The sequence below is a fragment of the Mustela lutreola genome, chromosome 10, assembly GCF_030435805.1.
Source record: "Mustela lutreola isolate mMusLut2 chromosome 10, mMusLut2.pri, whole genome shotgun sequence".
Classification (NCBI taxonomy): domain Eukaryota; kingdom Metazoa; phylum Chordata; class Mammalia; order Carnivora; family Mustelidae; genus Mustela; species Mustela lutreola.
Window position 1 is genome coordinate 7095568 of NC_081299.1, and position 13266 is coordinate 7108833.

A 13266-nucleotide genomic window follows, 5' to 3' on the forward strand; every position below is an offset into this window, starting at 1 on the left:
TAAGGTGTTTTCTGTAAAATATCCTTCATATAAGAATTAAAATCTTTTAAATATTGTGGGTAAATTTCATCTTGTTTGACATAACTATTATGAAAGTAGCTCTTCAGAATTATATTTTGATTTACTTATTTTTGTTAAAATAAAAAGTTTTGTCTACATGCAGGCAGTTACTTAGAAGGCAGTTTGAGTTCAAATCTGTACATTAGGAAACTTAGCTTCAGAAGCTGCAAAGATCTGAAAGGAGGGAATCTTGAGGAAGGGGAAAAGGATTTCCTGTGGATCAGGAGGATTGCTTGCTGGTGTAGTGTTTCTGCTGCTTAGTCCTAGGGAAGAGGGAACAAAGAGGTGTAACTGGAAACTATCTTAAGTTGTTCTTGGCAGAATTGGTACCAGCAGTGAGTAGCTAAAAGATGGAGTCAAGTATGGCTTCAAGGTCTTATAACAGCAGATTTCCTAGAGGTTCGAGAGTGTTTATGTTAGCCATGTTTTTGAGCAGTGAAGACTACTTGAGGGTCTTGTCCTGGTCTCTGTCGCTGCGCCGCTGAAGCCTGAATCTGGTGCACATAGTGTGACACTAAGTTCCATTTGCTTGGTAGAGTTTGTGGGTAGTCTTCCATCTTTTAGGAACTGTGATCCTCCTAGTTCTTAGTTTTCAATGGGTAAGGAGGTTTTTGTTGTTGTTGTTTTGTTTTTTTAAGATTTCATCATATTTGTTTGACAGAGATCACAAGTGGGCAGAGAGGCAGGCAGAGAGAGAGAGAAGGGGAAACAGGCTCCCCGAGGAGCAGAGAGCCCAACGTGGGGCTCAATCCCAGGGCCCTGGGATCATGACCTGAGCTGAAGGCAGAGGCTTTAACCCACTGAGCCACCCAGGGGTCCCTGGGTAAGAAGGTTCTAAACAATGCCCATGATGTAATTTTAGGGGGCAGTCGTAGACATGTGCATACATGCACACATATGTATACATACGCATAAAATGCCTTACTGGGTTTGCCCTGGCAGTCGCTACATAGAGGCAAAGAGTAAGCCTGTAAACGGGTACCGTGGCTACGAGTGGGGGCTCTGGAGCCAAGCCGTCGGAGTCCGCATCCTGGGTTGCCACTAGCTAGCTCTGTAGCCTTGCTGACGTTGCTGAACCTCTTTGTGATGGTGTCTCTGTACAGTGACGGTGACAAAACCTCTGTCTGCCTTAGGGGCAGGAGGGCAGGTCCGCAGGATGTTCCCAGAGCTCAGGGCTTACGGTGCTTCTAGCATTCTAGCACTGCACGAGGCTGGCCATTATGTAAATCTCGTCCCTGGTGCCTTTTGGTTCATTGCTTAGGTTGCCGTTTGTGTGTGGGGAGATGTTCTTTCTAGAACCATGTCTCCTCGTCACATGATTCTGTGCAGTACGAGCCTGTTCACACTCTGCAGCAGCTGAGGTTTGAGCAGAAGTGTGTGGCCCGGCCGAGGAGCCCAGTGGGAGGGAGAACTGAGCGCCGCTGTAGCAACTGTTGCTGTTTGTGTCCCGGGCAGCAGCTGCCCGGGACGTTATTTTTTCATTGTGATCTCACCGATAGCCTGGGATGTGGCCGTGCCTTAGGGAAGTGGATTGGCTGAGACGTCTGGTCTTTGAAGGGATTTCATGACCCTGTGTCGTGAAGATTCTCTTCCATGTGCAGTCGGAGGCGCTTAGGCTTTGCGTGTGTGAGGAAGGAAGGGAGACTAAGCCTCGGGTTCAGACGGTCCCTGAAGTATGGTGCGCCTGGGTTGGTCACACCTGAAATACTTTCAGTCGGGGCAGTAAGGCTTCGTGCTTTTCTGTCAAAAAGTAATTTTGCTGTCTCAGGGCACCTGGGTGCCTCAGGTCATGATCCCAGGGTCCTGGGATCGAGCCCAAGTCAGACTCCCTGCTCCCTTTCCCTCTGCCCCTCCTCCCTGCTTGTACTTGCACGCGTGGGTGCTCTCTCTCATATAAATGAATAAATAAAATCCTTAAACCAATTTTGTTGCCTATAACATTCAGCAGATGATTTGTGGTCTGTGATTCCACTGTAGACATACACAGTACACGTGTGTGTGTGTGTGTATAATGTTATTATCGAATGTGGATTTCAGAAATAAGACTGTCTTTCCAATGAATACTTAATTATCAAATGCTTTTCTAAAGTAGATAATAAGATCTTTAAAAAGGATTTACTTCAGGTAGTTGTATCCAGTAATTCTCTAATTTTTATTTATTTATTTATTTATTTATTTATTTTTAGAAGATTTTATTTATTTGTTTGACAGAGAGAGAGGGGCCACAAGCAGGAGGAGTGGCAGGCAGAGAAGCAGGGGGAGCCTGATGTAGGACTCGATCCCAGGACCCTGGGATCATGACCTGAACTGTAGGCAGTTGCTTAACCAACTAAGCCACTTAGGGGCCCCTAATTTTTATTTCTAATGTATTGAAATATTTATGCAAATAATTATGTGGCCCATTTCTGAATTTTGGGTTCTTATTTACCATGGTTCAGCATAAAATACTTACTGAGCACCTGCTCTGTACCGGGCTGTGTTCTGAATCCTGGTGGCACCCAGTGGATGTTGATGGTCTGATTCTTCTAAATTCTATGTACAGATCCTACCTGTTAAAGAGTCTCATGCTCTACCGACTGAGCTAGCCGGGCTAGATCCTACCTGTTAAAAATGTGATAATTTTTGTTTTTCGATTGCCTTCTTCAGATTCAGCGGTATGAATTTACTGATTTGGATGTTTTGAACTTAAAACAACATCATGTTGAACTAAAGAACATGTAACTGAGTGACTTACAAAACCAAATCATTTTCATTTTCTAGGTATTATTAACCCAAAGAACCCAAAGGAAGCTCCAAAGTCCTTTAGTTTCGACTACTCCTACTGGTCTCATACCTCGGTGAGTATACTTACGGTGCAGTGTAATAATAGAACAGTGCTGGTTGTGAACAGTTTTGAAAGAGCTTGAAGGTCCAGAAAGAGGACAGAGATGACTAACACCTAGGAAAATGGAAAGAGTGGGGCCCTTTGCAGTACTCTTCTTATAGTAAAGGACCCAAATCTTGCTGGCTTCTAGGGATTTTTCGTGAACTACAGCTTGCATTTGTTTCCCTTCATTACATTTTTTTTTTTTTCTGTTTTGTGCTGGAGTAGGAGAGGTTTTAAACTACTGACAGAACCTGATGACCAACAGAAAGACCTGTGAAAGGGGTTGGACATTTGTCGCTAAAAGCTAGGTTTATTGAGAAATAGCCATACTACCTAGAGTGAGTGCTGGGAAGTATTTTTATATGTGGATTTGACCTTTGAACTTTTAGTACCATTTTCCATTTAAGAAAATTTTCTTGTACCTTTCTGTGGATGGAAGAGTGATACTTTTAAGGTTATGGAAAGTGACGTGTAATTGGGTGAGATAATTTCATGCAGATATTTTTATGTTTGGCTGAGCCGGATGACTGTGTGTGTGTATGTGTGTGAAATAAGAGAAAAATAAGCTGTGTAGAAAGGATTTAAAAATTTGATAATATATTTTAATAGGTGACTGTTGAGATTCCAAACATTTAAATTTATTATAGCAGTAATCAAATAAGCCTAGGAAAGAATACGAATAAAATGCCATTTATTTCTCCTTTTAATCTCTACAGCCTGAAGATCCCTGTTTTGCATCTCAAAACCGTGTGTACAATGACATTGGAAAGGAAATGCTCTTACATGCCTTTGAGGGATATAATGTCTGTATCTTTGCCTATGGGCAGACTGGTGCTGGGAAATCTTATACAATGATGGGTAAACAGGAAGAAAGCCAGGCTGGCATAATTCCACAGGTAAAAAAACAAAAACAACGAAAGACCTCTGTTTAATATTACTTTTAGTTTTCACTTGCTGTAACAATACATATTTTTCTTTTATTTAGCAAACATTTATACCGGGACTGTCCTATGCAAGGGACAAAAATAAAATAAATCACTTGTTCCTTTCTTCAAAGGATCTAGTGGTCTAATGGAGAAGACCGACATGTAGACATGTCTGTCTTTGAATGTGGGGAGTTGGCATTCTGTAAAAGTTTTGCTGCATACCCCTGTCTGGGTATTTTATCTTTTGAACAGTGCTACCAGCTTCTTTAGAAAATGGTAGCGTGTGCCAGGCTTTGTTCTGAATCCTGGGACACCTGGTCGGTGTTGTTGCTCAGATAGTTTACCAAATCCCATAATATAGATCACCTTTTAAACATATGATTATTTTTTTTTTAGTTTTTTAATTGCCTTATCAGAGATATTTTCCTTTTATCTTATTAGTTTAATATTATCACAGTAAGCTTGAATAGTCTGAGAATTCTTAAGAGCAGTGTCTTTTGACCTTGTATGTTTGGAATGGAGAGGAGTTGTGACATAGAAACTTAGGAATTTAGAAGGAACTTCTCTCATTAATGACAGAAGTGTGGTTTGCTTTTATTGATGATATTTGGAATTAATTTTAAAGTTGTTTTTTTTTTTTACTATAGGCCTAGTGTAACCTCTGTATTCTGAGAGTAAGATACATAAGAGAGCAACAGCTACTTTTTCTAATTTTAAATTCAGCTGTATAATTGAAATGCTTAACTATCAGTAAAGACTAAGAATTTTTCAGAAAAAACTGAACATACTAATGTATTTTCTTCTGTTAAAAATATTTGTCAATATTAAAACATCTATTAGGAATTGTCCTTCTTTGTGTATAGGAGTAGCAAAAATTACAATAATAATTAGAGAAAGTACTGTGTAGCACTCATGATGTGCGAGCACTGGTCCAAGTGTTTCACAGATACTCACTCAGCTCATCCTCCTAGTTTGACCCTAAGAAGTAGATGCAGTTGTTGCCTTTATTTTATTTCCCTCATTTTAAAGATGAGGAAACTGAAGCATAGGGAGGTCATGTCACTTGCCTAAGGGAGTGGCAGAGCTAGAATCCCAATGCAGGCACGGTGGTTCTGGAGGCCTTACTTCTACTACTATGTATAAATGAAATAATATTTTGTAGATTATAGCGACTTACACTAAACAGTCTGTTTACTCCATCATCACACTTAGTTTCTCCATCCTTCTCCTTTAATCTTTTTTTAAAAAAGATTTTATTTATTTATTTTGACAGAAACAGTGAGAGAGGGAACATAAGCAGGGGGAGTGGGAGAGGGAGAAGCATATTTCCCGCTGAGGAGGGAGCCCGACGCAGGGCTTGATCCCAGGACCCTGGGATCATGACCCGAGCCGAAGGCAGACACTTAATGACTGAGCCACCCAGGTGCCCCTAATCTGTTTTTATGTAATTACATATATATCTCTTGTAGAATTTTGAAATATTTAATTTTAATGCAAAAGCATTAATTTTTAAAAACAAGATTATCATTTAGAGACTGCCATTTATAATACATTTTAAATTCTGTTTAGACTTCTGGAGAATCACAAACATAGAGTTCATTTTCCAAATCTGTACTGATTGCCTAAACATTAAATGTATAGCAGATGAAAATTTAATAGAATTTTATTAAGTATTCCTATTAAAATACCACATTTTGAATAAATTCAAAGAATGGGGAGAGTGAAATTTTGTGATTTTCCTGATCTAGAAAAGTTAATGTTTTCTGTTGGAAATGTCACTGTGAGGTAGAATAGCCTCTTATAAAGGGTTTGGAATCTTAAGACAAAGGTAAAGGGGAAAATTTTATACGGACAGAATTATTCTTTTTTTTATTTATTTATTTGAAGTAATCTTTACACCAAGCATAGGGCTTGAACTCACAACCCTGGGATGAAGAGTTGCATGTTCCACTGACTGAGCCAGCCAGGCACCTCTGTACTATCAAAATTAATTCTTAAATACCTTCATTTACTCCCTTGAAATAGTATGCATTCTCTCTTTATACATACATATGTATGATTTGTAATGTGTATGGTAACTGACAATATAAAATAAAATTTATATAGCATGATAAAATGTGTACAAAATGTAGGGTTTTTTGTTTGTTTTGTTTTCGTCAGAGAGAAAGAAAGCATATGTGAACAGAAGCAGAGGGAGTGGCAGGCAGAGGGAGAAGCAGGCTCCCCCTAAGCAAGGACCCAATGTGGCCTCTGGGATCATGACCTGAGCTGAAGGCAGATGCTTAACTGACTGAGCCACTCAGGCATCCCCAAAATGTAGTTTAATAGTAGTTGGACTGCTACATAATAGTAGTAGATTCACTGTTACTCTAGGATAGTGTGACGAATTGGATTCTACATAAATTTAATGTGCTAGGGACCTAACACAGGAAGACACAGAACTTTTCCCCTAAATGTGGCTTGCTTTCTAAGGAAACATTTCTGAGATGCTGTCATCAAGGGAGAATAAAAATTCACAACTGTCCTTTTATTTCATTCAATGCATTCTCCTTTGATGTTGTTACCATTAATATTTTGAAAAAGAGAAAAGGGATCTCGCTTATTCATTTAGCACTCATGGGTGTCTTTATACTTCTCTCCTTTTCGCTGTTCCCACCTCTCTCCTTCTGCCTCTGTAGCTATGTGAAGAACTGTTTGAGAAAATCAATGACAACTGTAATGAAGAAATGTCTTACTCTGTAGAGGTGAGTACAGCCGTAGGTTAAATAAAGCCACAGGCCTCTGCACTCCGTCGCCTCCATTCCAGCGGGCCCAGGTGATGACTGCGGGTCGTTTAACCACTCTCCCGGTTTCGTATTCTTAGGCTACTTCTGAGTTTTGGTCATCATGAATAACGTTGCAATTAAGTCCTTGTTCATAAGTCAGAAGCTTGTTCATAAGCTTTATTGTTAGTTATTTCGTTTACGTATCCGATTGTCAAACAATACATGTAAATTGCCAAATAGCTTTTTAGAAAGAAACACTGTACCAATTTCCAGTCCCATCAGGAGGGTGTAAGTACCCATTGTGTCATTGCCAACTTGTAGTATTTTTGTTTTTGTAAATTATACATATGCCTATTTACATTTTGAGATTGCAGTGCTTATCTTGATCATTTGTGTGAATTCTTTCCCCCTTTCATATTTATTAATAGTGATTTGTGACAGGCATTGGTGTTTGTTTGTTTTTGAAGATTTTATTTATTTTATTTTATTTTATTTTATTTTATTATGCCAGTGAGAGAGGGAACACAAGAAGGGGGGTGGTGGTGGAAAGCAGGCTTCTCGCCTAGCAGGGAGCCCGATGTAGGCCTCGATTCCAGGACCTCGGGATCATGACCCGAGCCGAAGGCAGAGGCTTAACGACTGAGCCACCTAGGTGCCCCCCAGACATTAGTTTTTAAATTCTGTATAATCAGATCTCCCCTTCCCTCTTTTTAATTGCCTACAATCTTAGACAGTCATTCTTCACCCAGTGTATACTCCAGCTCTTTGAAGAAGAGGTCTGTAGAATTACATTGTATACATACATTCATTTATTTAATTAACATTTCTACTCATTGATATGTGCTTTTTGAAGCTGTTTCACTTACCTCTTGCTTTGCTACTCAGTTCTGTAGTAACTGAAATTAAGTGTTCTATTAACATGAGCCTGTTGTTCTGAGACATGAAGCTGTTTTTAAGCAAACTTTTTTTTTTTAATGTATGTGTTGTGATGTTCTATAGGACTTACACAATTCCAAGTTGACCCACATAGCTGGTCAACTTTTCTTTACCTATAAAGTGTTGCCTAAATCTATAAATTTTAGAGAATTCTGCCTTGTGACTATCATACACCAAAATGGGAATGTGCTGCTCTAAAAATACTTCTGTTAAAATTAAGTCTCTAAATAACTTGTCTCATCCTATATTCTTTCTGACAACTAAATGTATAACAAATGAAAATTCAGTAGATTTTATTCTTATTAAGATATCACATATTTTAAATAAATTCAAAGGATAGACAGAGTGATAGAATGTGACAGTTTTTGAGCTTGTAGATAATAAGAGAAGACGCCATGTCCTTCTATACTGGAGTTCACAGTCTGCTTGGAGTGCGGTGTCGTCGATCCTGTACTTCCTTGCATCGGGACCTCTGCCTGCTCTCCTGCTTCTCTCCTTTATTTGCTCCAGCCACTGGCTTTTGGGCCGTTTCTGGAACAATAGGAACTTTTCCTACCTCCGGGCCTTTACATTTACTTTCCTTCTGCCTGAAATTTTCTTCCTCTGTGTGTCTTTTTGTCTAAGTATTTCAGCTCCTTCCAGTCATTTGCTCAAGGCTTACCCTCTCAACGAAACTGACTCTGACCGCGTTGTTTAACCCTGCAGCCGGCCCTCCAGCCCAGCACTCTGGTCTCTCTCCTGTTCTCCCTCCCCTCCCGACCCCACCCCAGGTCTCTTCATGTTCTAACCTACTTTAGAATTCTGTTTACTTAAGTATTTGTCACTTATTTTTATTTAGAATCATAAACTCACTGGGGCAGGGATTTTTGTCTGTTTTATGTACTGATGTGTGCCAAGTGCCTAGAAAATGCCTGGAAGATGCTTCTGCTCAGTGAATTGAATTTGCCGCGTGGGGGCTGTAGTGGCTGGCTCGGAAGTAAAGGAACTGGTGCTGGCTTTAGGTGGGTTTGCGAGTTAGAGAATAAGTAGCAGAGCACAGCAGCCCTTACCTAGGTTACTTGGGTCCTCACACTCCCATACCTGGGTGAAGAGGGACAGACAGCAAATCATTCGAAAAGACTCCGGAGTGTATATCCAAGTTTAAATACTACACAGGAATGTTAAAGTGCCATTTCACTTTATACGAAGACCTGCTTTAAGAAGGTGTCATGTTGTTGTCCTGTTGTTTTGATCTCATATGGGATCAGTTACTCAAGGGTTCTCCATATTTTAAAAAACTGATTCTAAAATGCAGTGTAGATATACAGTCAGTGGGACACCTAGGTGGCTCAGTTGTTAAGCCTCTGCCTTTGGCTCAGGTGATGATCCCAGGGTCCTGGGATTGGAGTCTCGCATCTGGCTCCCTGCTCAGTGGGAAGCCTGCTTCTCCGTCTCCCACTTCCCCTGCTTGTATTTCCTCTCTTGCTCTGTCTTTGTCAAATAAATAAATAAAATCTTTTTTTTTTTTTTTTAAGATTTTACTTTTTTATTTGACAGACAGAGGTCACAAGTAGGCAGAGAGGCAGGCAGAGAGAGAGAGGGGGAAGCAGGCTCCCCACTGAGCAGAGAGCCTGACTGTGGGGCTCAATCCCAGAACTCTAGGACCATGACCTGAGCCGAAGGCAGAGGCTTTAACCCACTGAGCCACCCAGGCGCCCCAATAAATAAAATCTTTTTTAAAAAATAAAAATAAAGTACACAGTCAGATCTGAGACTGAGTGAAAGAAAAAAGCAATAGAAATAGTGGTTCTATTGTTTCAGACACTTGGAAATGTGTCTATAGAAATTTAAAGTATACAACTGCCAAATTTTATTGTGTGCTTGAATAGCTCAGGATACACAAGAGAAGAGCATAAGGAGTCTTCCTGTGGTGAATTTCCCCCTCCAGAGCCTTATTTGCCTAGAAGTCTGATCTTACAGATAAATCAGGACCAGAAGCAACCTTCAAAGCCAGACTCTTGAGTGAAGCTCATTTGACTTGTGTTATGAAACCACTACTTTTATTTGTTACTTTCCCTTTTATTTTTTATTCTTCCCTAGACCAGAACATTAAACATTAGCAAGGCTGGTATATTATCTTACCTTCCTGTGGACAGACTTCGGTTGGAACCCTGCTGGTTTTTTAGTGAGCATGGAGATAGAGAGGGAGGAGTTTCCTAGATGAGTGAGATGTTGGCTTGCTTCAGGTAAAGAAAGGATAGTCTGAGACCTTCAGCTCTAGGAGAGGAACAGTCCTGCTGGTGGGACGAGACTTCCGCAATGTACTGGCTGAGGCTTCCTCTTCCCTCATCAGTCGTGGACAGGTCTCGCCATGCCGTCAGACTCCATGCTGACCAGTCCTCACTCCTTGTGGTAGATACATGGTTTGTGTGTGGTTAGTGTTACCGTACTGGGGTTGCTGGTCTCTTTTTTGTCTTCCCTGCTCTGGAACATTGGTAGTATTTCTTCGTGTTAACTCTAATAAAATTTTTATTTCCAAGCTTTTAGAGTAACCTCACTGTAGCCCTCAATTATTGACAACAGCATATATTTTTAGAAGTGTATTAGTAACTGGTAAGTTGCTACTAAAAATGGTATTTTTTCTGACTTGGGTAGTGGCTGCTGACTGCCGAGGTAGCCTTCTTAGCTCCTATTCTTTCCTGAGTCCATCGGAAGGCCGGTTCTAAGCTAGACAGCGATGTCTGTGCGACTGTTAATAGAATGAAATGGACTAGACCTAAGGCATTTCTCTTTGTAAAGATTGTTGATCTCTCCTTGTAGAGCTGTTTTTTTTTTTTTTTAAAGATTTTATTTATTTATTTATTTGACAGGCAGAGATAACAAGTAGGCAGAGAGGGAGGCAGAGAGAGAGGAGGAAGCAGGCTCCCTGCTGAGCAGAGAGCCCGATGCGGGGCTTGATCCCAGGACCCTGAGATCATGACCTGAGCCGAAGGCAGAGGCTTTAACCCGCTGAGCCACCCAGGCGCCCCTTAATATTTTATTTTTTGACAGAGACAGAGTACACAAGCAGGGGAGCTACAGAGGGAGAGAGAGAGGCAGGCTTCCCACTGAGCAGGGACCCTGATTCAGGATTCGATCCCAGTACCCTGGGATCATGACCTGAACTGAAGGCAGATGCTTAACTGACTGAGCCACCCATGCGCCCCAACTGTAGAGCTTTGAGTAAAAGTATAAAAAGAATTTTTAATATATAGGATTTCTTTTTCCAAGTCCTCCAGTTCACTTAATAATTTATTCTTAGGTGAGCTACATGGAAATTTACTGTGAAAGAGTACGAGACCTGCTGAATCCAAAAAACAAGGGTCATTTGCGTGTGCGCGAACACCCACTTCTTGGCCCATATGTGGAGGATCTGTCCAAGCTGGCAGTCACTTCCTACACAGACATTGCTGACCTCATGGATGCTGGGAACAAAGCCAGGTATGGTAGAAATAGACTAATGACTGAAGGCTTTGGCACCTTTTCAGGTCCTTTGTTCCCAGTTAAGGATTTAAGACCACCTTTATACTTAGGAAAGTTGCTTTAATTGTAGATCCTCTGATCCCTTGGCTGTGCTGGGGTAAAAAGAAAGGGCTTCAGCATATTCAGCATCTTCTCATCAAAAATAATGCAGTGCTGAAACATGGCAGAATGTTGGTTAAGTTAAAATATCAGGTTTTGATTAGGTTGTAGTAAAATGTTGGATAATTATATGCCCATGGAATTAATTGTGGAATAAAGAATACAAATTAAATGCCCCAGTGGTTTTGAAAGGGACAACTGAGGTATAAAAAATGATTCTGATGGGAGACCTTTGGATTTGGGGATGACTTGATAAGCTCACAAATAAGGTGTATTGAGAATAATTTGTGCAAGTGACAATCTCGTGATCTATGATTAAAGCTATTGTTTCTGATTGTTACAGTTATGCTATCCATTTTAACTTTCATCTAAGAATTCCATTGTCACATGTCACCTTTATGTTTATTTAGGACGGTGGCAGCTACCAACATGAATGAAACAAGTAGCCGTTCCCATGCTGTGTTTACCATTGTTTTCACCCAGAAGAAACATGATACTGAGACCAACCTTTCCACTGAGAAGGTAGGACAGTGTCAGTGAACGGGCTTGATTTGATGGAACGGGGCTTTTCAGAAGTCCCTCTTGCTACTCTCTGCAGCTTATGGAGCGGAGAAAGTTACCCTTTTTTCTTAAGAGAGTATTTTGTATCTTTTGCTTGTCACTTTTATTCCCATCCAAAAGCAATTTTGAGTGAATTTTTTTGGGTTTTTGAGTGTAATTGCAAGATAGAAAATAGGGTTAAGAGAAAACAGAGACTTGGGGTCTCAGAAATACTTTGTTCAAAAGAATTAAGCAGTTGTGTGGGGAGAAAATCTTTTTTATTTCTTGACTAGAATCTCTTAATTACTTGTTTGGTATGTAGATGTTTGTTTGTTTGTTTGTTTGTTTTGAGTCCTGATAATGTTATTGGGGGGTTCAATATTTAAGCAACAGTTAAGCAGACAAGGTGTGTTTTTCCTTGGAAAGCAAAGGACCGCACAGCGCCTGTGATGCTCTTCGGATACCTTGCTTGTTACTGTCTCCTTTTCTACAGTAGTTAAATGTAGTAGACTTTGGAGTTAAATTGCTTTCTTTAGATCGTGCCTCTGCCACTTTACAGCACTGTTACCTTGTGCAAGTTACTTACCTCTTTGTGCCTCAGTTTTCCCAAGCTCATGGATTGTTAAGATGATTAAATATTGATACAGGTTGGTGCATGTAACAGTGCCTGACTCAGACTAACCTTTCAGTAAATGTGAATTCATTGTGTAATAAATTTATGTTGAATTCTTCTTTGCCTGTGTATCTAAGTAGCATGCCTCTGGATTTTTAAACCTGAAGTTAGATTTATTATATTGGTAGTGATGAAAGATCCTTTGCCTTATGAACTGTGTAATTTGTGATAACATCACTAAAAACTAAGATCACCTTTTACTTGGTGACTTGTTTTTAGCTGAAAATTATTTTATTTTTTTAAAAGTTTTTATTTAAATTCAATTTAGTTAACATATACCATGTTATTCATTTCAGATGTAGAACTTAGTGATTCATAAGTTCTGTAGAACACCCAGTGCTCGTTCCGTCATGGGTCTCCTTAGTGCCCGTCCTCCAGGTCCCCATCCCCACACCCACCTCCCCTCCGGCGGCCCTGTTTGTTTCCAGGAGTTAGGGCTCTTATGGTTTGCCTCCCTAGCTGAAAATTATTAAAAAAAAAAAAAAAATCCTTCATATAGGTGATCAGATAACTTGACATTGCTTAGCTAGTTACAATATTAATGCTATTTACATCTTGAGTAAAAACATTTTTTCCTTTCTTCTATGATGTCCCGTCTACAAAAATAATTATGTTAATCCTATAACCACAGTTCCTTTGATAATCCATTTTGGATCCTTTTGTCTAACTTTCCCAAAGCTTTATTTTTTTTTTTTAACAACTTTTATTGATTTGTTGAAGTACAATAGGCCACACATAAAGTATAAAATCAGATTAATGTGTATGCACCTGTAAAACCAATATCATAGTCCAAGTCGTGGCCACATCCATTCCCCTGAGAAGCTGCCTCATGCCACCTTATAATAACTGTGTCACTCCTGCCACCCTCGTACTTATTAGGCAGTTCTGATCTGCTTTCTG

General features: G+C 40.0%; 1 protein-coding gene across 14 annotated transcripts in view; it reads left to right on the forward strand.

Annotated features, from left to right (window-relative positions):
• KIF1B (kinesin family member 1B) overlaps positions 1–13266 on the forward strand; it is a 145068-nt gene that overhangs the window by 38414 nt on the left and 93388 nt on the right. For all 14 annotated transcript variants that reach the window (XM_059135604.1, XM_059135590.1, XM_059135593.1 and 11 more), the window contains exons 3-7: positions 2821–2897; positions 3643–3822; positions 6531–6596; positions 10834–11012; positions 11564–11675. In XM_059135604.1, the coding sequence (XP_058991587.1) occupies positions 2821–2897; positions 3643–3822; positions 6531–6596; positions 10834–11012; positions 11564–11675 (614 nt within the window). The remainder of the gene's footprint in view (positions 1–2820; positions 2898–3642; positions 3823–6530; positions 6597–10833; positions 11013–11563; positions 11676–13266) is intronic.